This window comes from Ciona intestinalis, chromosome 9, assembly GCF_000224145.3.
Source record: "Ciona intestinalis chromosome 9, KH, whole genome shotgun sequence".
In the NCBI taxonomy this organism is placed as follows: domain Eukaryota; kingdom Metazoa; phylum Chordata; class Ascidiacea; order Phlebobranchia; family Cionidae; genus Ciona; species Ciona intestinalis.
The window spans coordinates 5,840,107-5,865,039 of NC_020174.2; the positions used below are offsets into that span (position 1 = coordinate 5,840,107).

The 24,933-nt window shown below is 37.6% G+C and overlaps 3 protein-coding genes and 1 non-coding gene across 5 annotated transcripts; 3 read left to right on the forward strand and 1 right to left on the reverse strand.

Annotated features, from left to right (window-relative positions):
* Positions 1-480: 480 nt before the first annotated feature.
* Positions 481-13,663, forward strand: LOC100177281 (uromodulin-like). Of its 2 annotated transcripts, none has more exons than XM_002128862.5 (9): positions 481-638; positions 6,148-6,206; positions 6,670-6,857; positions 7,949-8,130; positions 8,511-8,641; positions 8,980-9,094; positions 12,014-12,185; positions 12,282-12,501; positions 12,786-13,663. In XM_002128862.5, exons 2-9 carry the CDS (start codon positions 6,152-6,154, stop codon positions 12,956-12,958), a joined length of 1,236 nt encoding a protein of 411 aa, XP_002128898.1. In that variant the 5' UTR covers positions 481-638; positions 6,148-6,151; the 3' UTR covers positions 12,959-13,663. The 2 variants fall into 2 exon arrangements, with proteins under 2 accessions (XP_002128898.1, XP_009859756.1); XM_009861454.3 differs by having other exon boundaries at positions 484-638; positions 6,151-6,206.
* On the forward strand, positions 12,580-12,683 carry mir1497 (microRNA 1497). The gene has a single exon (NR_032326.1). It is a non-coding gene; the product is annotated as a microRNA 1497 (primary transcript).
* On the reverse strand, positions 13,426-18,697 carry LOC100185930. The gene is made up of 5 exons (XM_002123230.3): positions 16,348-18,697; positions 15,844-15,947; positions 15,639-15,757; positions 15,271-15,446; positions 13,426-14,971 (listed from the first exon to the last, which is right to left on the reverse strand). The coding sequence occupies exons 1-5, from the start codon at positions 16,520-16,522 to the stop codon at positions 14,505-14,507; spliced, it is 1,041 nt and encodes a 346-aa protein (XP_002123266.1). The 5' UTR covers positions 16,523-18,697; the 3' UTR covers positions 13,426-14,504.
* A 121-nt stretch (positions 18,698-18,818) lies between these two features.
* On the forward strand, positions 18,819-24,793 carry LOC100187507 (26S proteasome non-ATPase regulatory subunit 5). The gene is made up of 9 exons (XM_002129064.5): positions 18,819-19,222; positions 19,610-19,754; positions 20,435-20,689; positions 21,106-21,196; positions 21,609-21,770; positions 22,322-22,513; positions 22,986-23,098; positions 23,764-23,901; positions 24,341-24,793. Exons 1-9 carry the CDS (start codon positions 19,050-19,052, stop codon positions 24,599-24,601), a joined length of 1,530 nt encoding a protein of 509 aa, XP_002129100.1. The 5' UTR covers positions 18,819-19,049; the 3' UTR covers positions 24,602-24,793.
* The last annotated feature ends 140 nt before the right edge of the window (positions 24,794-24,933 follow it).

The window sequence follows — 24,933 nt, forward strand, 5'->3', positions numbered from 1 at the left end:
CCGAAATATACCAGTTTTAAAATCGATAGATATACGAATTGCTGTCTTGACGCAGAAACAGATATACGCGCTATAGCCAGGAATCTAAATTAGGTCTTTGAAATGCGTGCATAAAATATTCATTGCAGAAATAGTACTTGAAGATCGAAGATATTTTGCGTTTTAAAAACGTCCTTCGATTCTGGCAATAAATACGTGATAATTTCGGAATTCCGGCACTCGTCGGCTGACATCTGTGGGCGGATCGTTGACGTATGCTCTCGACCATTATGACCTAATAATTAAAGCCCACGTGGTATGCTAAACAGTAGGTAGGCTTAATTGCGAAAACGAGCTATTTTTTCTACATGCGCCTCAGCACGAAATCTCCTTAAGACTCCAATATTAAGACCAAACTCGCGAGCCCAAGCCGTAACAGAATATCCCACAGTTTTAGAATGTTCGTACCCGTGAGAGTTTGATTTTTTATTGTGTTACTGATATAATGTATCTTAATGCATTCTATTTGCAGCCTTTTCAATATACAGCTGAAATATAGTTGTGTATAAGTGGTATAAAGTGATTGAATTGTTGCGACGTGTTCTAACCTCTCACTTCCCATCGAAGAAAATCTTTTGAGAACGAAGACAACTACTAATGTGAGTGAACTAGTGATTAACTATTTAAGCATACACTATGTTAGCTTAACGTTTTAAACAGTTACCTTCTAACTCTGATACTTAAACCAGAAAAACATGATTTCATGTAGTCGGTATACTTTAACGTTTGTTCTTTTTCGTTAATGGAAGCGTAGTTCGTTTTATTCCAACCGGAAAAACCATGATTCACTTTGATCGGTACACCTTAACAGGTTTTCCTTTTTGATAACCGTAGAGAAAAGTATATTTATTTCTATATGTAAAATTAAGGAACACAGCGATTAAACGAAAATCAATAAACCACGCCTATAAAAAAGGAAAATTTACATTTCATGTTTAGAATATAGTGCAAAATCAAAATGTTTTAATTTGCAATATAGCTGATATTGTTCTGTATGGGCTGGATCCTTAAACGGAGTTACAGACCGCACCTGGATATGAGTTAACGAGGGATTTTACTTTATCTTGTTTTTGTTTGGTCAAATTTGACGGCAAGAAAAACAATTTATTCGCGCGTCACTGCTGTCATTGTAATCTTTTGAAATCGACTGCGCATGTGAATGCGAAAATGGCCACACTATAATCCCCAATCTGTAACCCGACACGGCCCCATGCGCGATCGGTTTCTAGAATTGTGTTTAATAATGTAGTTATATGTTATACTGAGGTGTCAATCAAATATTTTGCTTTATATACTGAAGAAAGGGCTTCAGATTTAAAGCACAAAATGGTCCCGTTTTTTTTGCGGGAACTGAAAACAGCTTTTAGATAAAACCTTAGAGGAGTTCGGATTCTGCCAACAAAGTGGTGACAGAAACAATTTTGCTCATTTAAAATTCCATGTTGAAAATGGCCGTTATTTTTTCGGACAAAAATATGGAATTCCGGGGGCGTTTTTAAAAAAACACGGTGCCCGCCAAGGCGGTGTCCGAAATTAGAACATTAGGGGATTTATAATTTTGTGAACGGTCATGACCGCTGAGTGCTGGAGTCAGTATTACCCAGTCAATTTGCCATTATCCTCGTCCGTGTAGAGGCATTACAAGTTCATCGGCGATAGCAATTAAAAGTTTACATCAGTATAAAGCTCATCAGAGCACCAACTACTCGTGTACTTGCGTCATTAGACCACTTAATGGAACTATTAAAAATTTCGCCGTCGCGAATTTTCATACCGGCACTTTTGTAATTTTGAAAAACTACATTCAAATTCTTACAGTATAGGGTGGTAGAAGATAATGTGGCACCTTCTTACATTATTTTTCCGTTCCATTTGGTAGTAAACATAAAACATTTAAAGAATTATAAAACCCTCGCGACTCCTATATGACCGTTGTTAATTGTTTAAAACACAGGATATTTGGATATTAGGTGCTAAAGGTGTCCCATCTTCTTCCACCCTACTATATAAAAGCCCCGTTTGTATAAAGTGTCAATAGAATCTACTTCTGAAAATATGTATCGCTTCTAAGAGCTCAGAGGTAAATTCACGGTGGGAAAATCAGGTCTTCTCAGAATCGCGTAAACTCATATATAGCGTCGCACAAAAGTTTAATTTGTAAAGCCCAAATCTACGTCAGAGTTTCTACCTCGCGGGTCACGGCAGCAAACTGCCTCCAGACAGCCGTATATAACCCTTTGATTTATCACCCCCATAAAAAACTCTAACCTTGTTTGCGATAAAAATCGGGGAAGTGGGAAAGACACGATACCGGTCGCTGCTATTTCCTTGAACCGAGATATTAACGAGCGATAACCTTCGGGCTTCATGTGCCGTATGTGCATCACATCGGTCACCTATTCTTTGCGTATAAAAATAAATAGGGCCACTGTCGTCGTAAATTGGATACAATTCCGTAAATTGTCGGCACGCAATTTTGCGATCAGGTTTCAATCGCATCACAAAAGATGATTTCGGGCGTGGTTGAGATTTTTCACAGTTTTAACCGCCCGACTCTTCTTAGCATGACAGACATTGATTTTAAAGTTGCGCCGTCGTGATAAAAAGGGGTCAAGTTTGTGGCATCATTACTGTTTCTAGAAAAAGTGAATAAATGTATCTCTACTTGCGTGGGGGGTAAAAGACAGTCGTTATAACACGGGTGTCCGGTTTCATACACCTCGTGCTTTATAACGAGTTACCACAAATGTAACTTTGTGGGTGATTCTTTTTAGGATTTTTTTTTTAATTTCTTTGTAAAGTTTGGTTTACAGCGTAAATCACTTTGCTACGACGCCAGAGAAAACGGGATTTTACTGTTTGTGGTTGAACTTACTTGCACACACCTCATCCACATAAAACATTTATTTTCGCCGTGATTTCTGCGTGCAATATTCGCCACAAAACTGTGTTCTTGTTCTTCGTTTTGCTCCCAAACAGTGTCCGGACACGGTGTTAAAAGCCCTCCTGTCCTGCGCGTTGTATTAAAAGGTGTAAGGACACAGTTGTCTACAGCAAACTTCAATATAATGCTTATCTTAATGCAAACTTGGCATTTGCGAGAAGGGAAGTGCGAGTGGTCGACTTTAATAATTCATTCCAGCATTTTTATGAAAAAATTAAAATTTGCTTCAACTTAATGCATTGTATGCGACCCTATGATGAAAGTCTCGAAAACAACAAAATACATTGCTACCCAGGCGGTATGATATCTGACTATACAAAATATTTCGTTCAACAGGGTGCATAGATTCGTATCAATGCCAATATAAATATATAACCATCTTCGCTGACAAGGCATGACCTGGTTGATAATATTTAAACTTTCTGACGAAGCTTTTCGTGCAAATGAAGCTTCTAATCAACCTTAGATCTAGCAGGACGATATAGTTTTCAAGACGGAGCAAACCGCGTTAGATTTTTGTTGGTTCGCAAATTACGCGGTCGCGATTTCTCACGACTGCTTTTTGACTATATGCCATTTTTTAGCAGCCACAAAATTAATCAGCGACGTTACTTGTCTCTTTGATGATAAGCAACAGTGTATGTTGAACAGAAAAATTGTAATCATCTAATTTAAATACAGCTGGATGGCTTTAACGAGGAATTCCCGGGGTTTAAATTCTGTGACTGTATTGCGTATAAGAGCTCATATATTTAGTTTGTTTTAAAAAATAAAGAATAAAATAATATAAGACATGAGATAATGCTTAAATTGTGGCGATTTTGTTCTACTTAAACCAAATTGTGTTGTTTAAACACATACACGTGTCCCATGACGTGTAGAATTTAAGGGCCATTTGAAACAGATTGTCTCATTGAATTTATTGCGTATATATACGGCATTACAGCATTGTAAATGGAGTCTTACCGTGAATTTCAATAGCTATTTATACACTCATGCGTCGTACACGTTAATATTAAAACTGCGCACGATTTACGGCAAATAAAACGCATTAAATTGACTGAGATGGGTAGGCGTATCATTGGCTTAATTAGCTTTAATTATACTCAAGCGAGTATGATTTATAAGAGGGTGATTGTATTTATACGACTCTGTGTGTGTTAAGTGTCTTAACTATTAATTTAAGATCAATGTTGATATAAGCATGCATAAACAAGTACTTTCGATTTTATAAATTTCATTACTTTATATGCGTCAATATAACCTTAGCAAAAAAAAAAACGCTAAAAGTTTAAGAACAGCTGTCGTTTTGGCCGTTGGGTTGCGCCGTTTACCTTGTAACTGATTTAGGCGTCGTTTAAACATATAGACATATTCACTCTTTTAAATTTTCTTATCGGATTCCGCATCGCATTTATAAGCACTAAGTTGCAGCACAGCTGTCATTAATGCGATTTTTTTGTTTTGTAAGTTTTTCTTAGTTTGGTTATATAAGACCAGCAAGTGACTTATCGAATAAATACGCGCGACTTTGTATTAATTAAAACGATATTAATTATAATGCGCACGGAATGTAACTTTTTAATCGTATTATTCTGACACAGAATCTGATAATTAACGTCAACGAAACTTGTATTCCACAAGACTCTAAATCTTCGGTCGATTCGGCTTGAAACTTAAGCTGGTGGTTTCGGCACGCATTTTCGCACTATCGGCTTAATTAGTTGCGGCGCAATGTCTACAATCGTTGTATTGTATTCGCACATGTTTGGTACACATATCGTACTCGTGTTTTGACAGCTGTGAAAATCCTATTTGTATTGTTTAATACGCAGAATATAAGCTTATGATATGTCTTCATAACGAATTCAAGCCGTTTTAACCTATCGCGAATATGTACAGGTGACAGACTTTTAAAGCCGGAATTATGGCTGATTATAGATAGCAGCAAATAAAACAATGCCTGTCGCATTATTAATTTTCTATGTCGAAATACCAAACATGTCTGCTGGCCACACCTTGTGTATTGACCCCGGGTAAAAAGGTCGAACTCATTAACTCCTGATTCCCGCAGATAAATGTTTGTTATGCGAATACATATTGACAACTCGTACGGAGTTTCCGATAGTCAACTATGAAACTGTCGTGGAAAAAAACGCTATTACAATGTAGGCCATTATAACAGCTGGGTAGATTACATAAACAAAATTTCTTACGACAAGTTAACATAAATGCAAAGGTTGCATTAAATATAAGTTTCCCTTACATATGTTTAGTTTTCGGTGTTATGTTTTGAGCTATAATCTTTAATCCCGAAGGCAAGGGCTTGAGCCATCGTCTAGGCCATAATGGGAAACACATGTATATACACATAAATTGAAAACTTTAACGTAATCTATAGGATTTCGAAGCATTAGTTAACCGCCTTGTGCCCCGAGCTAGCATATCAACTTTCCAATGAAACAATTGCCTGTCAACGACTTCTTTGATCAGCGAGATGAAAGCCTGAGATATAACTTGAGTTTATTTTCACATATTAGTCACATGTTACATTGCATAGGCGTGAATGGTAGTGAGAAACGATAAAGCATAGTTAGGGGGTGGGTAAGATGGGACACTTTTGTTACATAATATCCAAATACCCAATTAACAACGGTTTATAAGAGCCGTGAAAATACAGTTTTATAATTCTTTGAATGTTCTTTGTATACTGCCAAATGAGATGTGAAAATGGAAAGGAAAAGGTTTCCCATCTTTTCCCCACCCTCCTATTGCCCCCATCACCCTGTAAATATTTAAGCATGCGAAATTCCTAAGAAGTGAATGAATGTATAACTTTTTTATTCTCGCGTAGCGGGCAATAACAGTCGTTCACGAGTTTTCCGAAAACTGGGTTTAGGCCTATTCTAAAACGCTATGTCATTTTTCAACGTCACTTTCCGGTGACGTTTGCGGTCTTGCATCTGCCGAAGTGCTTATTAATCAACCGACCTGGCAATTTCAGAAAAATGCCGAAAAATCCAAATATCTAAGCTATCGGTATAAGTTCATGTCTAAGCTTAATCAATACATACAACCATACTAAAAGTGCTTGTGTTTTCAAAAAACCCTTTTTAAACTATTTTATATAAAAAATGTGCTGAAATGTTTTCTCTTCTTTCCAGCAGAATGAAGAGCGTATTCTTAGTCCTAGGAATGCTCGTGGCAGCCGCCATAGCACAAGGTAAAGCTTCTAAAATATTCAAAGTATAATATATTTTGTACGTTTTTACCATCGTAAGAAGTAAATAATTATTCACCGACTCATCTGGTATAAAAATCGTAGTGGAATATTTTTCCCTGATGAAGTTTCGCTAAATGGCGGGCTAGTAAACGTTGGAAATACACTACGTTTTTCATATAACCGATAAGACCCGTTAAAAGAATATTTACGTTATGCCTGGTAGCAGAAGTATAACAGAATATTTTAAGAAATAGTCGTTCCTTGTAGTTTTGTGGTTATATATATAACTTTATTGGAGATATCTCCAGGCCGTGCTTGTTCGCATCAATTTCTGCATTTAGGACTGACGTATGTTATCCAAATATAGAACACTTCAAGTCCAAATCACGCCCATATAACACGTGTATGATCTCTCACACATGCGTATTAGATGAATTGTAATCACCGGTCACCGTTTTTACAGATGTGGTCCAGGTAGTTTGCTCTCAGGCGTCCATAACCGCGAAGATCCAAAAAGAAGTGGTGACGTCGGCCGGCTACACGAAGGAAGACGTGCATCTCAACGACCGACAATGCCCATTTGACTCTGAGGAAGAACTTTTCTTTGTTAAAGTCATTTCGCCCCTCAGTAGCTGCGGCACTCATCTCACGGTAATACTTATATGCTGATGGCTCTTGCTTGCTTTTGCGGGTTGTCGTAAAGGAGCCGCTCTTGTTTACGTTAGTTTGAAATATTTATTAACATCTCTGACCGATGGTGCTTACGGGTCATCCATATATGGGATTGGTTCCATATAAGGTGAAGACGTTGTTGTTATCTCATACAGATAAAGCTGCCCAAACTATAAATGCTGTTATTTAAAAAAAAATCGACTCTGTGGGCTTTCCAATTTGCATGACAACCTCAAAGAATTTGCCCTTAAAAGGCCGACATGACCTAAATTAAAGTTAATTTTCGCATGCTAAACGTTCCTCTGTAATAAGCGCGGAGAAGTCTATAAAATATGGATGAGCTGGCATGCCATTATATTTTCATCGCAATGAATAATGGAGATACGCGCTGAAATACATCGGGTGCGAACCAGGGCGTCAGCCAATATTCTGCGGGTGCTGTCCTCGTTTGTGTACATGGTTGTCATGGCTACCACAATAAACAAACGCTTATATAAGTTGTGCAGCTCGTACTTAATTAAACTTTTGCACAACTCTGCAATGCGCTGCAGCTGAAACGTTTATTTATTTAGTTCTCAGATAAATTTTATTTTCTGGTTTTCATATATATATGATTGGGGAAATATGGCTTTCAAACTACATAAGAAATAATATGCAGTTACGCACCGGAATCGTTACAGTAATATAAATATGCAGCGACATTGGTTATTCCAATATTTCATACAATTTCATAAACTGTCGCAACAAAATTGTTTGGAATCATTTTTTTGCAAATTTACATTAGCTTACCAAAAAAGCTGAAAAATTGTAACGTGTTTTATCCATGCATGGCGGAGTAACGACAGCCAGTATAACACGGGTGTTCTGTTTAACAAATCCTCGTGCCCACTTGCTCACCACGTGTGTGACTTTCTAGGCAGTTATTTTTTTGAGTTTTTTTTGTGTGTTTTTTTCGTAATGTATGGCTGAGACAACCCATAAATAACCACTGGGTTGGAGCAACAACCTTCCCTTACTAGCCTTGTTATTTATAAATACAAAACTTTAACAACCAATAACTTCTTCTTTAGGCAAACGACACTCACGTTGTTTTCACCAACTCCATTTCCACCGTTGACACCGGACCTACATTTCCGTATGGTGTCGTAGTTGGACCGCAAGCAAACGAGAAAGTACTCAGTGCATTTATCAAATGTACTTACAGAATTGACTTGAATGTGAGCACCATGTTTATCCCAAACATCACAATAATGTAAGTGGAATATTCATTTGTTTAATGGTTTACAAACCATAACTGTATCATGATATGTTTTTCGACCCGCGAACTTTATGCATTTATTTTCAAATAATTTACACATAAAAGCAAATACGTTTTTTTCAAACATCTTATTCACACATAAACAAAATACTTGTTTTTAAATACCTTATATACGAAATAATATCAACCACACATTGACAATATGGTGTTTTCAAACTTACCTAAAAATGTTATAACCAGATACTCAATTTATAAACAACAACAAAATTATGTTCATTAAAAAGTAGCCAAAAGCACAGTTTAAACTCGTTTTAGTTTATGCTTCACAGCGACCACGTGCGGACAATAAATTCTTAACTCATTTTTTCTTGCAGTCCCATTCAAATTCCCGATGCCTTTGGCATTGGTGAGTTCCGTGCCGCCATGGCTCTCTACACAGACAACACTTATCTTACTGCATATTCCAGCCCGCCCGTTATGGAACCCGAGGAAACCCTTTACGTCGGTATGTAGTCTACTACTAATTCCTGTACTATTCTACATAGGTGATAAATGATTGTAACATACTTTATCTTCGCATGACCGACGGTCTAAATGACACAGGTGTCTGTTCATAAACCTTCTGCCCGCTTACAGGTTACCACATATGTGTAACTTTGTTGATGACTTTTTTTATGTATTGCTGATAATTTGCACAAACCATTACTGATTGCTGCTGAGTTGAAGGTTTAATCCGAAAATATATATATATGCCATATATGGACCGGGATATTGGTATATATATTTTACACTGTTTGTTTCAAAATTACAGAAATTCATTTTTTAACCGTGAAATTCTTTTAGGTGTTACTCTGATCGGTGACGTCAGCAGTGACGTATACCTCCTCATGAAAGAGTGCTGGGGTACGGTTTCTGACAGTCCAGGCGCATCGCCACAATACCCACTGGTCCAAGAAGGGTAAGCATTCGTTTTATAAACTTGGAATAACAGTTAGTATATATATAAACTTATATATATATACGATCATATACACATGTTTAATAAGCCATTCATGGTATCGCTGTACCAGAGCTCTTTTCTTTGATAATATATAAACATGTTTGTCCATTGACCCACTTGAAAGGTTCCTTTGTGTAAACGGAATGAGTGATTTGGTGAAACTTAGTTATACAGGCTGTCGAATCGCGAAGACGTTTTATATTTTATATAGAAGTGTGTGTAGAAATTATAAAACGACAGTCACCGCTTTGATTTTGTTTTGTAAATAATCGCAAAAACATTGTTTTCACGTTTTCTTAAACTAACTAAACAACCAATATACAGCTTAAAAGTATTTCTAATTTAAAACTGATCATATTTTGTCGAAACACTCCTACGCGACACCTCGTGTGCGTTAAACAAATTTAAACAATCGGTAGTTGGCGCAACATTTTATTAAGTCGTAGCTTGCAGGTTTGTTTCGTGGCTTTAGATTTTAACTTAACTCGTAGTAGCCTTGGGCTGTATAACTCATTCTAATCTATATCTCAGACGCTCTGAACAAATTACGATAGAACTAAAGTTAAGGTTAAGAAAATACGCAACGATTCCTTTTGAATATAAACAGTGCGACAAATTGAAATGCTTTTACTCTTACCTAAACTGCAAAGATAACACCTTCAAAGCAATTTAAACAAACATTATAAACATGACTCAAATGCAGGCGGACTGACTCATGTACAGTGCGGGTTATATAGCACTGTGGGGTAAGATGGATACCGTTAGCGCATATTATCCTATATTGTCTAAGCGTGTTTTTACAAAAAGTATTCACGCTCGTCAGAATCGTTGGGGCACAGTTGTATAATACTGTAAATAATATTTAATAAATAGTCAATTGGACGATAAAAGTGAATGAAAACATGTACCATCATACCCCAACTTTCTAAACCCATATCAATAGAGTTGTTTAGCTTGCGTAATGTGTGACCGATACTTTGGTTTTCCGTCGATGCAGTTGTTTTCATTGAAACTGACCAGAAAATGTGTGTTTTATTCGCCTCAAAGTTGAAACATGCGTTTTAAACCGCAAGGCTCTATCATATATATCACCACGTTTTGCGTTTACCTAGCAAATTATAAACTAAGTCATATCTCTTTTCTCAAATGTATTTGTGTAAAGAACAAGACCAAATAATCTCAATCGTTTGTTTTTACAATAGCAAACACATAGTCTTAACGGTGTACGACTTTGCTTAAGATAAGTCGCCATGGAGGGATGATCTTGTAATATACAACATCCGCAACCACACTCGTAGAAAGGCTTCGTTATATTTCGATGTTATTTCTCACGTTTATGTTGCATGTTTGGCATTCAGTGAATTCCATGCTACTTCAGATGCGGCTTTCTCACCAACGGCTTTTCCGTGTAATTTTCAGTAAACAGCCGCGGGCGACTTAACTCTTACAGATAACGGGCAAACTTCATAAGTAGTTAAATTGCTGAGTATTTTGCGAATAATTTCACAAGAGCGTTTTCTTAAACAAATGAAATTGCCGCATATATATTGTAACTTAACTTTTTAAATGCGAATTCATATAATAGCCACACTCGTCCTAAAACTAGTTTGAAAACACCAACATACGTGTACAAGCTCCATATAAAGCAGCGTTTCAAGGCTTGATGTTCTGATAAACCCATTTTCGATCGTTGTCTATAAACCACCATCAACTATAGAAATCAAAATAAGCAGTCTTTGAATATGGCCATAACAAACATTGCCCATTTTTACTACAGTGACATCATATAGTTTTGAGCTTTTTAAAACTTGCGGGCAAATATATCTAAAACATTTGATATCGTCCTAAATATAATGTAGTTGGTCCAACACATGTTAATAAGTTATTGTTTTCTGTAAGACGCCTGTTTTTGGTAAAAAACGTCTTGTATGTTTACCTGTATGTCGTGAGTTCGCGGCAGGGGTACATATACTATCTTTGTATGGATTTACAGATACCTCTATGCCTGCCGCGTAGAAATGCAAGCATATTTGACTTTAAACACGACCTCGCTTGGCTTGTGTCAAACTGTCCAAGTTTATATCAGTTTATAAGACATTGTATGACACATTGTAGATATGGGACCTGATAAGCCGCTTAAAGAGTTGCACGATTGTACCATCGTAACTATAATCGTGACGAAGTTGGTTAGCTTCGACCAAATATAGAAATGCATGGATAACGATCATCCTGTACGCCCAGGGCGACAACGGTTGCCGACGATCGAAGACGTTGGTGCGGTAATAACCGGTATTTCGAAATTTCAAAAATATCCAAACAGCCAGAAAACAAGGCGTGCTTAGATTTTCATTGGATGCTGACACCTCGTGACGGTGATACGCCCCGGGCCAATGCGGCTCAAAGTAATCGGCCTCCTGAACCAATCAAAATTCAGGACTTGTTCTCTTTAGTTTTTCTTGCGAGTAGTTAATTACTGACTGCTCCTATAATTGTTAGTCTCACGGCGCGCCAGCCCGCCGGCCATTCCCGGTAAATGCGCGAAAGATTTTTCGCTTATTATCTTGTTTCTTTCTTCACTCCTCGCGCCGCGCTCCTCGGACGGTAGGTAGGGAAAAACGCAAAGTGAATGAAATATGCTGCGTCTCCTAGCTCCGAGTATCCAAATTACGGCGCAGTTCACCAGCAGTTTCGTGGCATTTGTGTTTTTCTGTCTCAGTTGAAACGTGGCGATTTTGAAACCAGTGTGATTTGGTTTATAGCTGTGGATTAGAAAATGAAATCAAAACTATGAGTTGAACAGAGTGAGTGCATTTGGTAGCATTCTTCTACGTTGTAGGATACAGGTTTAGTTATTTAAACTTGTATTGTAATTTCTAGTTGTGCTGTTGCTTCCTCTGGCGATGGGGCTGTTCGTGTAACACAGAATGGAGTGAGCCACCAGGGTATGTGGAACAGCCCGGTGTTCAAGTTTGTCGGCAACGATCCCAGCTTCGAGAACGTATGGCTTCACTGCAACCTTCAAATTTGCATCAACCGAAACTGCGAACCGGTACGTTTAACCTTTATAAGATTGAACTTCATGCCTTATGGCTTAAATGTATTTAAAATCAATAAACTTTATTTTAATCCTTGCATTTCGTTGTAGACTTGCGCCAAACGAAGACGGCGTTCCGTTGATAACGAAGGTCGACCAATATGGGGACCAGCAGACCATACCAGTCCCCACGTCATCACCGTAGGTCCAATCACAAGACTTATCGTTGAGACCGTTCCACAAAACGAGACCAGAACCACCTACGAGAATCGAGGCCCGAACCGTGAGCCACACCCAATACTTTTAACCAACACCCCAACTCACCAGACAAGTAAGCGTTCATAGCATCTTATAGCATATAATGCAAAGTAGATGCAGCCTATTGGCCGCTCACCAGTGATCATGAGTTGCCGGAATCTGGCTGTTAGCGCAACCACTTGTGAATCTCCAACACTCGGCTTTGTCCACGACTTTGTTGAAGAATTGCAGGTGGTAGGTGCTTTCAAGCCGTATCTACATCATCCCGTTTCATACAGTGTATACTAAACTATATTCCCATATACATATACAGTAGTACTTCCACCAAATATTGGTGCTAATGTGTGCCTATTACAGACAACTTAGGATGGTCATCTGGTCATACCGTGATCCTGGTTTCGGTCCTTGGAGGTTTGGCGCTCATCTGCGTGATGTTGGCGCTCATTGTGGTCATCATGCGCATTCGTGGCCGAACATCCAACACCGGGTTCGACCTCGCTGGCAACTCCAACAAGTCCTATGTTGCTTAAACCAAACTCATTTTGATGCGGCGCGATTGCGGTCTTTGCTTATATATAAACATTACACGCGTACCAAAGAGCTTTAACTCAACCCTACGGGCTTAAACCTTTAAGATTTTTAATGTGATTCGTGATAACAGCCCTTTATACCACCACTTGCGTCAACACGGTCGGCTGAGTTCATCCCACCAGCTTTGAAAATATTGCTTTAAGGCTTTCTGCCGGCAACCCATCTTTTTGAGGTTGCTGTACCATAGGCTGGTCCGCTGTTACGTTTAATGCGGTTCATAGTTCATTGTTATGCTTGCATATTCTCGCTGCGCTTTGGTGTAGTATGGTGGGGGAAGATGGGACACACTTATCTTTATTTTCTGCTCACATTCGGTGGTAAACACATTTAAAGAATTATAAAACCGTATCCCCACGACTCCTATATGGACCGTTGTTAATTGTTTAAAACACCAACACAATTTTTGGATGTTATTTGCTAAAAGTGCCCCGTCTTCCCCCACCCTGCTATATATTTCTTGTTGTCTTGGTAAAAGTGCTGAACGCACACGTGTGGTGTTTTGCCACCCAATAGGAAATAATGTGTTGTACAAACCTCAACTCTGGCATATTGTATTCCCGGTAATACAGGTTATTAACAACAGTTGTAGTTTTCTTGCTGTGAACTAACCATTCGCATTTGGCCAATAAAAGCATGTGCTTGCAGTCGTTTAAGATTTCCAGTGACGTGGCATGATCGCCACGCACAATACTACCGAACAATTCAAGTCTGTTCTTTTCCACGAAGTCTTTGCGTGCGCCCCAGGGCAGGGTAGGTCACCGCAAAACTGTCCTATCTGTGTTGTTACTCTCCATAAATCTCAATCTTCTAGAAATTGTTTGCTCTAGGCAAGAATTATTGGGTCGACGCTTAAACTTCATTGACTTTGGTACATTTTATACTAAATGTCCAGAACACTAAACTGTTTTAGGTTTGTTATAAAAAATGAAAATACTCCGGTTAAATAAAACCTTTTAGTTTTCCTAATTTGCAACACTACAAACAATTGTGCAGTTTAAAAGTACACTACCTAAATTTACATAGTTCGTGTAATAACTTGGTTACAAAACTCGTTCTGCTTTCTTACATTATTTTTATTGACCGTTAGGTGACACCAAAGAGCTATGACAGTGTGCGTAAAATGCTGATAAAAACAATCTTTCGTGATATTTCGTATAGCAGTAAAAACCTTTATGAAAGTGATATTAATAACTATTGTAGTTCAACTTTGTTTTGATGTAGAACAGCATATCTGTACGTTAAAACATTTCACATGTTACGCGTAAAATATTTTTATTGTAGTCCTTACACAGTGTTCGCAATATTACACGAAAAAATGTTTAAAAAGTCGGTAAAGAACTTTCTAAATTGAGTTGACGTTTCTTCGCCACGGCGTATTTGTTTTAAGTATGCTTGGGGTGTTTTGATTTCATTCCTGTCACTCGGAACGCGTTGTTCACGTCATCTATCGACCAGCATGAAGCATTAACGCTCCCGCGTGGGAAGCTAAGTCAGTTTCTTGCGAAGTAAAACGCCCGCGAACTCGCTGCGGTAAAGGTTACGTGGTCCAGCTACGCTCCACCGCGAAGCTCCATCCACGAACAAGTCAATGACGTCGCCAGCGGAAAGCTTGATGATATCCACATACGGTACCAATGCGTCATATACACCCCCTGTGTGATAAACTGTACCGTTTGGATTAATCCCGCCAAAGTTCTGTCTTATTAGCGACGCGTACGGCCTGTGGTTCTTGCGAAGAACGACGTTGATGCGCGGTAGGCTGTCACGCGCATCTCGCTTTAGCAAGAGGATGTGGGCTGTAACCAGATAGAGTCCCGTCACCGGTGACCTGAAATAACCCGATTCGAATCCGCCCCCGTCATTCATGGTGATCTGATCGAAGCGAATGATCTCGCCTGTGGGACCCGGCGAGAAATCTTGTCCCAAAATTGCATGGAAAGCAACGTGATATTCTGAAAAATTGAAAACTATGGTAGGGCGGGGTAAGATGAGACGTGTTTTGATTTTTTATCTCGTCTCATTTGGTAGTTAACAAAAGAGTATTTACAAATTTACATAACCCACTCACAAGAGCCTTATTAAATGTTTAAACTACGATTCGGAAATATAGGATTTATGTGTTAACGACACCCAATCTTACTCCACAATACTAAATTTTAAGGTGGCCCGCTTGACAAAAGTTTAGATTATTTATAGTCTTTCCACCAGCGCGGTCAACTTTATAATTTATCGAATATGAAAGCCATTTTACCCATGTTTCTGACGATGCCCATGTATTGACGATCCAGTGCTCCTAAACGTTGGTGAATTTGCTGTCTTAAAAATCTCTGGCCGCTTTGAAATTCCCGCAGCGAATCCCCAATCTCGCGAAACTTTGCCACGTAGTAGCGATGTGGGTAGAGAGTTGTCTTCGTTTGCGCATTGTCGCTGTAAAACGTTAGTTATTGACGCATGCATAATTCAGTGGCAAAAATCGATGTACAATCTCGCCTGTTTGAGATGTGTCACTACGCTAAAACAGATGGACACAAAAGTCGTGAACGCGTAACAGCGAGTCGTCAGCACTAAATTACGTTGGCTCTAACCCCTAAAGCCGTCCCATAAGACTTCATGTCCTACCAGCATTTGAATTTCGCTTTTGTTCCATTGGTCACTTCAGCATCAGATAGCGAATCCGTTGTCTGCTTAGGTGTCTCCTTAACAGAGTGCCAGCTCGCTGTCGACGTATCATTGATGGCCTGTTAGATATAATTCTATTTTAAAACCACACGGATGTGATCCGAGCCACTCTAATAAAAAAAGATTGCCACGTATAAGCCATTACGTTTGCTGCGGTTAATTTTTCAGGGTTGAAGACTTCCTTATTCAGCAAATCTATTTTCATCAGTAGCTCCTTGTTCTCGAGCATCCGCTTGTAATTCTCTATCGCTGAAAAACGGGACAGGGGTTGCGTTAATTATTCATTATAGTGTTTGGCCCTGCACATTTAATTCCATAAGCTATGATCGATAATCACACCCGCATATTAGCGCTGGAAATTTTACCGAAAATACCATACTTCATACAGGTCAAACGTACAAAACGTACACTACAATTACTTTAAGTACAGCTGCAACACTGTAGTGTAATTTGATTTGCATAGTGTCCTTGTAATTTGAAACGGGTATGGTTTGGTGTACATTGAATGTTTCACTTTAAAAATCATTATCTGATAAGCAAATTGGAATCGCTTTAAGTTGTTTTTCTCAAATTCATGTCCGGCTGTTACAATTTGTCTAGCCGTGACACCGAAATAATAACTGGCTATGGGGTGTTGTATGCCACTTACCTAAATGAATCGTAAAACTAGATGAGAGTGCGGCGAGACTTAAGCTTAAAATAAGCATGCAGGTGATAAGTTGATCTCTTGAGCGAGCAGCACTCGCCGTTTTGTTTTCGAACTGAATATCTCCGTTAGGATTCCTGTAACTTGGCCGAAATGTGCGTTGTGACGGAGTAGCCATGTAATAACTAATTTGAAACTAAACAAATCTCAACAAAATAATTTACGTTTTTAAATATTTCCTATTGTATAAGGCGCTGCATGAAATAAATAAATTTGGCATTGTTAGTTCAAGCTCATTGCGGTCATTGATTTTTTTTCGACAGCCGGTGTTGGTTTTAATCGCCTTCGCCTTCTTGCAGCTATGTTGAAACCTTACTGAATCAATATGCACGTGTACAAAGTCACGAGAAGCAACTGATTGCTAAAAAAAATATATTACCCGTTTCACAAAGACAAAAACTCGTAAAATATAGATAGGGTTGGGGAGATGGGACACCTTTTTTATTTTCTCGTCTTATTTGGTGGTAAACAAGTAACATACAAAATATTCTAAAACCTTATCTTCACGAAAACTGCTGTTTATTGTTTAAAACACGATCAGGGTTTTTGGATAGTATGTGCTAAAGGTGTCCCATCTTACCCAACGGTACTTAATAGACGAAATGCCACCTATTGTATTTGTATATTCCTTTGCATGCAAATTACAAAACGAACAATAAATCGAACAGCTTGACAAAAAAAAAACGTTCCACCCTGACTAATCACCTGAAGCACACAGTTTACACTTTTAACAACCATTTAAAAATCGTTGTAATGATTTTACGAAACAAGATAAACGACGGAATGTCTAATGATTGAATTTCAGGGCGACATATGTTCGCCTAAAAGCGAAGTTTGTCCACAATAAGAAATTTACTTTTTGTCTTGTTCTCTTAATTTATGCCCCTGTTCATTTTCCAAAGGCCTCATACAGCTCCTAATTCTCACACACCTACAACCTACAACCCATGTGGCACCGCTTTTATCTTGCTCTCATAGACTTACAAAGTACCAGCTTTAAATAACTTACAGTCATGCGGGCGCTTATCTCGAATTCTAAATATTGCAAGTGCGTAAATGCACCGACGAAATGGCCACTCTGCGTAAAACATATAGGCCATGTATACAGCTATCTTTGTTCGCTGCCAATTTTGCCCGACCTTAAGCAGAAGTGTCTTATTTAACACATCTAACCGCGCCCCTAATGCACTTTTTGGAAAGCAGCTGCTTTCAGTAACCGCTATATACCACAGGGAGAACCGCAACACGTTTTTTTCCACTTATACAATGTATTCGACCGCAGATATTATAATACACCTAAGCCCTTTGGAATACGTCTCGTTATTTCGACCTAACTGCCGCCACCAACAGCATAAGAGCCAATGCCTACTGTAATTTACCTCTAAACGCGCATCTCCGCATAAAAAAAGGAAACATGTTGTATTTTTTAACACACACAGTAGGTTGGGGCGGAATGGTTAATGTTTTCATTCCTTTTTGTTGTCCCATTTACTAGTAAACAAAAATCTATACAGAACTATAATTGTATCCTCACGACTCCAAAAGAGCGTTGTTAATGACGTAAAAGACGATAAGGAAGTATAGAGTTTTATGTGCTAACGGTAGGCTTATCTGTATCATACTTCACAGTACTATATGCTGTATATCTTCCCTCTATATTTAGTATGGCTATATGCAATAAATAAAACAATTCTTCACACATCTTAATTACTCTCAGTTGAATAATGTGATAATTGCACAAAATAAAAGCGAAACCCAGTTTCGAAGCTGGCCCTGTCTCACGCAGAGTGCTGGCTTAACGAAGATTTAAACGCAATCGTATGGTCAACTTTTTTCTTATTTACATACCAGGGCAGCTTTTCTTTTTGTTTTTTTTCGGCATAAATCAATATAGAATTTTCCGCTTCGGCTCAATTAGTTTCCAGTGAAAGCCAATCAAAACAGTTGCTATGTGGAGTAATGCAGCACCTGGATCAAGAGACGCGAATCGATAATTTTCGGCGTTACAGTCATTCTGCAAGAGGGTACGCGTACTTTTCGCGGTTAAAAGCGGTTGTTAACTATGGGATCGCTTGTTCAGTTATTCAATAAATCGTTATTAAGAGTTTTTGAACATTTCAGTTCGTTAGACTTACTAAAACACTATAATTTTAGTTAAAATCCAATATTTGGATATGTATTTCCCACTTTCTAGCCAAAGTTGGTTTGCCGCCGAGACGTCTGACTGTCGGTGTTTTGATCAGCGGCCCAGTTGTCGTAGAAGCCACAACGAGAACCAGTTTGCCAATAAAATACTGACACCAATATCAACTTTCTGTTCAATATGACAAAGTGTTTGAATATAAACACTCAATATTACACATTACTATTTTTTTGACTATGTTTGTTTTCTGAATACATGTTGAACTCACGTATGCATGTCTTTTTCGTACTTAAAACTATTTATTGCTTTATTGCGGCGTTTTAAACCCCCAAGTTAAACGGTCATGCTATATTTGTGCTAAGCCAAAATTCACACCCGGGATTTTCCCTCTGTAAAAATCCGCCTAATCATTCTCGTACACCAAAACAATTGTACATGGTACACATTTTCTTAGAGCGACTCAAGACGTATTTTGTACTCAAAGTTAATTTATTGCATTAAGATGGACGAAGGGATATCTAGTCTTATCCGTAACCTGTCAATTAGCGATGATCGACTTCAAACTTTGACCGAAATTAAAACGTTTGTTGTGAGTTCCCATTCGTCAACTTTAAAGAATGTAGTGCAGGCGTCGGATTTGGAAACTCTGTTTCAATGCCTTGAAAACAACGACAGGTAAACCAGTATAGTAAACTTTTTGTTTAGTTTGTTATATGCACATTTGGTAGGCTCATGTTGTATTAGTTATGATAATATTGAATAAAATTATGTCTGCCAACAAAACTAGCAACGACAAGACTACTAAGTATACTACCATACCAATTAAAAGGGTATGGGAAAAGTTCTATCTTGTTTCCAGTACCTAGATTTTAGTTTTGAAAGTTTGCTTTTTTTTGCATGGCCTTGTGCGTTTTTTCGTGTTAATTTATTGAGGTTTAACTCAATGGTATTCATTCTTCTCCAAACTAGCAAAATTATTTTTTCTAACCTGGCCAACCATTTAGTTATTTTTTCATGTTAACTAATAACTACATAACCACTCATTGTAATGTTTGCGAACAGAGATGAAGTTGAAGCAATATGTTTCATTCTCTCGTCACTTCTTCCCATCGTTGACCCAGTAGATGTAGCTGTTAAACTTGCCTCGGCAATTCAGAATGGACTCACTCATCCAAATCCTGATGTGCAACACTTAACACTCAAAGAGGTAGGTGGCAGTAAAGAACAACTTTGCGTCATAAGCTTACTACCAATCAAACCACATAGATGAAGCATTAGGGGTGTCTCAATTGTCTGGGGTACCAAATCATGTCACCCAAGTTTTTAAGACACAGGTGACCAGTTTCACACCTTAAAATTGGTTATATAAACCTTGTTGTTGGGTATCTGTATCTCTATGATTGGTGCTATTGAAGAATTCTGCTATGCTACATCATGTACTTTGCTTCCACTAACTCTACATGTGCAATGTTATGAATATCTTGGGCAACATGTCAGCCCAAATTTGAAACAGGGACGACCAGTTATACAAATTGATTTTATCTTCGTGTAAGGTGTTTATATAAAGAAGCAGATTTAAATATGTTTTTTGGTATGTGTGTCTTTGGTTAAGACACTTCATGGTCATTGCTCTAACCTAGTGGCCAATAATCAACTGCCCAACGTGTCAGCGATAAAAGTAGAAAAAATCAATGTTTTTAATAGTTAGATATATATATATAGGGCAACTTATAATTGGGCAGAAAGTTCATGAAACAGAACACCGATATTATAGAAACTATAATTGTCCCGCCAAAGACAAATAATAATAAATATATATGTCTCATTTATTTATTTAAACTGTACCATTACTGTGTGTGGTCACCTAGTAATAATTTTTCTTTTCAGCTACAAAGAGTTGTTGCTGCATCAGATGGCGCCACAGCATTATCAGACTCCCCTGACATAACGAGGTTCGCTATTTTCTTGGTTGGTGACGCAGATGAATCGTTAGCTGCTGCTGCTGTCAAATTTTTGTCGGAATTTGGGCGTACTTCACCCAACGCTGCTCGTACAATGCTTAAACCAGATTTCCAACCTCATTATAGAGACCTTAAGACTGTGATGCAGAAAAACGATGTTGTAAAGTTCAGAGTGTATGAGGTGAGGGTTTATGCTGTTTCTGTGTATTTATAATACTGGTGTCTGACTATCAGAATTATTATTTTAGCATGTACAGTATAGTTCTAAGATGCAACTTTGTTTGGTGTGTTTTGGTATAAAGTATCATTTTATTTACAACCCAAGTCTTAACATGGGTAGCACCATATCTTTCAGCACCCTAGTTTTAGACCTAAAACAGCTTTTAACCTGCTGTTAGGTATCTATATGAACCAGAATAGCTAAGTTATATTGTATTCACGTCATTAATCAATAAGGTTTCCTGTATTTGATGTTTGTTTAAAAAATGTGACGCCTATGGTAACAGTATGAAAAACAACATTTTGTTATTTATATGATAGTTCAAGTACATATATGTATGTAATTTTTTTGTTTATGATTTATTGATTTTATTTTAGATTGTTTGCAACATTCAAGCAGAATCTCAGGAAATGTTGGACCTTTGTGTAGAATCAGGAATTGTTAGCGATCTTGTGAAAGAACTTGACGGTAAGCTTACTTTACACATGTATGTAATACAACTGATATACATATACAGTCAACCCCACCTAATCGGCCCACCCGCTTAATCGGATCAGTTTGGCTTGGTTCCGATGTGGTCCGATTAAGCGGGGTTGACTGTAATACAAACGTAATAGTTTACATAGGTGTGGTTTGTATCTCAGTTGTCTCTTACAATATTACAGTCGCTTGGTTATCACTAATTTATGAAAGCTGGTAACTTTTTATCCCCTCGTGGCGGGGCAACCACAGTAATTATAACACAGGTGTTCTGTTTTATACAACATGGTACCCACTTTGTGGGTAATTATTTTTGGTGACCTTTAAATTCTATTTGACATTTCATATAATATAGCCTGCACTAGTTTCATGTATTAATAACGTCATGTAATATACTCAGGTAGTGATGTGCTTGGGAAAGTTACTTGTTGTACAATGTTATCTGGCATGGCATCTTCAAACCATAGTTTGGATTATTTGGTACAAGCTGGCGTCGTCTCTAAAATGACTGAAATGTTGAAGGATTCAATCACTGATCCATTCTCAGACCTTTATGTTCCAGGTAAATATTTACCTGTTCATTGCTTGTTGGGGTAATGGGCCAATCTAGGACCCATGGTGTGCCATGCTGCGGGACCTTACCCACACATAATAGATAGAGTAGAAAAGTTTGTCTTCCAGACATAGTTTGCTGTTATATTGCCCTGTATATATGTAGCATGCCTACTTGAATGGTGGATTGAGTGTAATTTATATGTTATCTATAGTGGGGCAACATCAATTGTTGTAAAACTTTTTTATGTGATACGAGTGTAGGCTTGGGGACATTTTCATTTTCTTGGTATAGCTAGCAAGTTAGACAACCCATAGGGGCTGGAGAAATTGCTGTTAAGTGTTTTAATAAGAAACACATACATCCACAATGATAGCAGCATCAAGGATTGAACTCGTAACCTCTTGGGGTGGCATGTGTAACAACTACTAGCTTGTCTAATGCTCAATGTATATGTAACATGATTATTTATTATATGTTCTGTTACTTCTGCTTCCAGGCATAAACAATATACACCAGATGAGCCACTAATATATTATTTATTTTATGTGGTTCAACAGGTGTTATTCGATTTTTTGGTAACCTATCCCTCTACAATGGGCCTAAATTTGTGCTTGAAATCTTTCCCAATTTCTGCAAAGTAATCTTCACTATGGTGGGAAGCAACGATCCACCAAAGCAACAGGTTGCCATGGAAACATTGGGGATAATAGGAGAGACGTTGGAAGGAAAGAAAGTTTTGTCTGAACAAGGTAAAGATTTTCGGTGCGTAATGTAAGTTTTACACAATGTATATAAAATATAATACATTGATTTTCTGGTCAGTTTCAATACAAGCATGAAATGCCAACCCATATGTTGAGATATATAAATAAAATACCATATATGCGGTAATGCGGAATGTCATGTTTTATTGAAAATGTACAGTTTCATTTTAAATCTTAAGGGTGTAGTTTTATAACTAACTTATTTGTTTTAATTGAATCTTAATTTAATAATTGAGGCCAGTCGCTGCTTTATTTGTTGCCATATGTATCCTTGAGAAAGATTTTCTAATTGGTTGTCTAAATTGTCAGTGATACAGTAAAAAATATATACTGTTTAATTGGTTGTTTTGGAGACCTGAAAAATACATAAACTGTTTTTGCAACCTATTTTTTTAACTATTTTTATTTTTGGCAACCGATGTAGGAGTGGTAACTGACATATGTTAATCCTTAACAGGAGATGATTGTACCACCGCTGTACAAGATGTTTGCCAGATCTTAAAACACGGAAAGCAAGACATGCGACTGATAGCTGTTGACTGTATGAGTCGTCTGCTGGATCATAAAAAGGTACAACCTTCATTGTAACTCTAATAGTGAGGTTTTGTCTGACGCTAATAACTCATACCTGATATTCTATTCTATATGGGTGAGGTCCCGCAGCGTGGCATGCCATGGGTCCTATGATTTAGGCCAGGACTAGCCTATTACACCAGAAGCTAATAACTGATAACTATAATGTTAAGGTTTAAATCACTGTTGATAATTTATATTTTAATTTAACACCAACTGTTGTTTACATTTAAATTTCTGAGTATGGGTAACTGACTAACTGAATTCTACTTGAAAAATAGACCAATGATACCATATTTGGCCGAGTATATCTAACAGAATACAATTCATTTACTTATTTGTTGGTGTTTTGTAGCACTGAATCCTGATTGTTATTCCGTTGAAAGACCATTGAGGTTTATTACTCTATACTGCCTCCTGTTTAATTGGTTGTGGGCACTGTCACAGTGAATGAATGTAACTTACTTTATCCTTCATGGCTGAGAATTTAGACAACCCATTGGGCAAGTGTGCTAACCACTGCCCTAATGGACAAATATCTGTATTCTTTAAATTACACCAAACAATAAATGTTGTGAAACTTTGATAAAAGAGCATGAAAACATGCTGCACGTTACCCCAACTTATAACATATGTTGTAAACATACACTGTTTAATATCAGGTCAATGAGAATGAGACAGATGTTGCATACAAGATCACATTGTCTTGGTTTCGACTTTTATCAAGCAATCCAATTGACACGATCATCAACTTATGTAAACAACCATTTACGGATATTCGATGCTCTGGATTTGCTTTGGTAATTTATATTTTGATGTTTTTATGTTGAAATTTATGTTTATATATAGAGTTATTGATGAATGTATAGTCGCACTTATTTATTAAACGGTAGTTGTTTTAACACTGGTGTTCTGTTTCATACAACTTGTGCCCACTTACAAGTTACTACCACATATGTAACTTTTTTGGTGATTATTTTCGTCTTAATGTATGGCCGATGGTTTATACAAACCATTAATTAGGATAAATAAGTTACCTTCTTGTTCATTATTGGGGTGTTATGTACAACTGTGATTAGTTTGGAGCACAATATTGGCAAATTTCTCATAAATTATAAAAATGTTGATCATTTTATACCATTTTTTCATCATTTTATATATAAGTTTAACATATTGATGATATTTTTTGTTTAACCTTTTATATGAGTTTTATAATTTGATTATATTATACACCTTCAGCTCAACACATTGGCCGACTGTCAGTGGGGTGTTGAAGCGATGGTGGAATTCGCTACGCTCGTCGAATTCCTGCTCGACAGGAGCACTGAGACCGAAAAAAGCAGCAAAGACGCGAAGTTCGCAGTCATAAAAACTCTCACTAAATCTCCCAACGTTGCAAGCATATTCGGCAACCGGAACTATCTTAGATTCAGACAATTCCTCAATGAAGGTCCGTATTATGTCGGGACTCAATTGTCAGTAGCCATTGACGAGGCTTGAGTTTTCAATAAATAAATGAAATTTATTTTCATTCTTCGGTTCTTTATATAAGCTGCTATTTACGGCTATACTGCTGCATGGTTCGTCTGCTGAGTTGTTGTAACAAAGTACATGTTTTTTTTCAATATTGCTTGTTTTTTATGGCCCTTTTATTTGGCTCCTTAATAAAACTTTTGTTTGAGAGTGGTTAAATTGGTCTGATTGAGCACGTAAGGAGTATATAGACAGTCGGAAAAATTGCCGAGATTTAAAAAAAATACAAAATTTGAAAAAATTATTGACTAAACATGCACAAAATATCTGTAAAAAAATTTACAAAATTTAAAAAAAAT

Bases quoted from the DNA above. Each gene is read 5' to 3' on its own strand.
- LOC100177281 (XM_002128862.5), top strand. From the start codon at position 6,152: ATGAAGAGCGTATTCTTAGTCCTAGGAATGCTCGTGGCAGCCGCCATA. The intron at 6,858-7,948 runs GTAATACTTATA...CTTCTTCTTTAG, and splicing joins GCTGCGGCACTCATCTCACG to GCAAACGACACTCACGTTGT. The intron at 12,502-12,785 runs GTAAGCGTTCAT...TGCCTATTACAG, and splicing joins CACCCCAACTCACCAGACAA to ACAACTTAGGATGGTCATCT.
- LOC100185930 (XM_002123230.3), bottom strand. From the start codon at position 16,522: ATGGCTACTCCGTCACAACGCACATTTCGGCCAAGTTACAGGAATCCT. The intron at 15,948-16,347 runs GTAAGTGGCATA...CCCGTTTTTCAG, and splicing joins TAGTTTTACGATTCATTTAG to CGATAGAGAATTACAAGCGG. The intron at 15,447-15,638 runs GTAGGACATGAA...AACGTTTTACAG, and splicing joins AAAGCGAAATTCAAATGCTG to CGACAATGCGCAAACGAAGA.
- LOC100187507 (XM_002129064.5), top strand. From the start codon at position 19,050: ATGGACGAAGGGATATCTAGTCTTATCCGTAACCTGTCAATTAGCGAT. The intron at 19,755-20,434 runs GTAGGTGGCAGT...TTTTCTTTTCAG, and splicing joins AACACTTAACACTCAAAGAG to CTACAAAGAGTTGTTGCTGC. The intron at 20,690-21,105 runs GTGAGGGTTTAT...ATTTTATTTTAG, and splicing joins TAAAGTTCAGAGTGTATGAG to ATTGTTTGCAACATTCAAGC.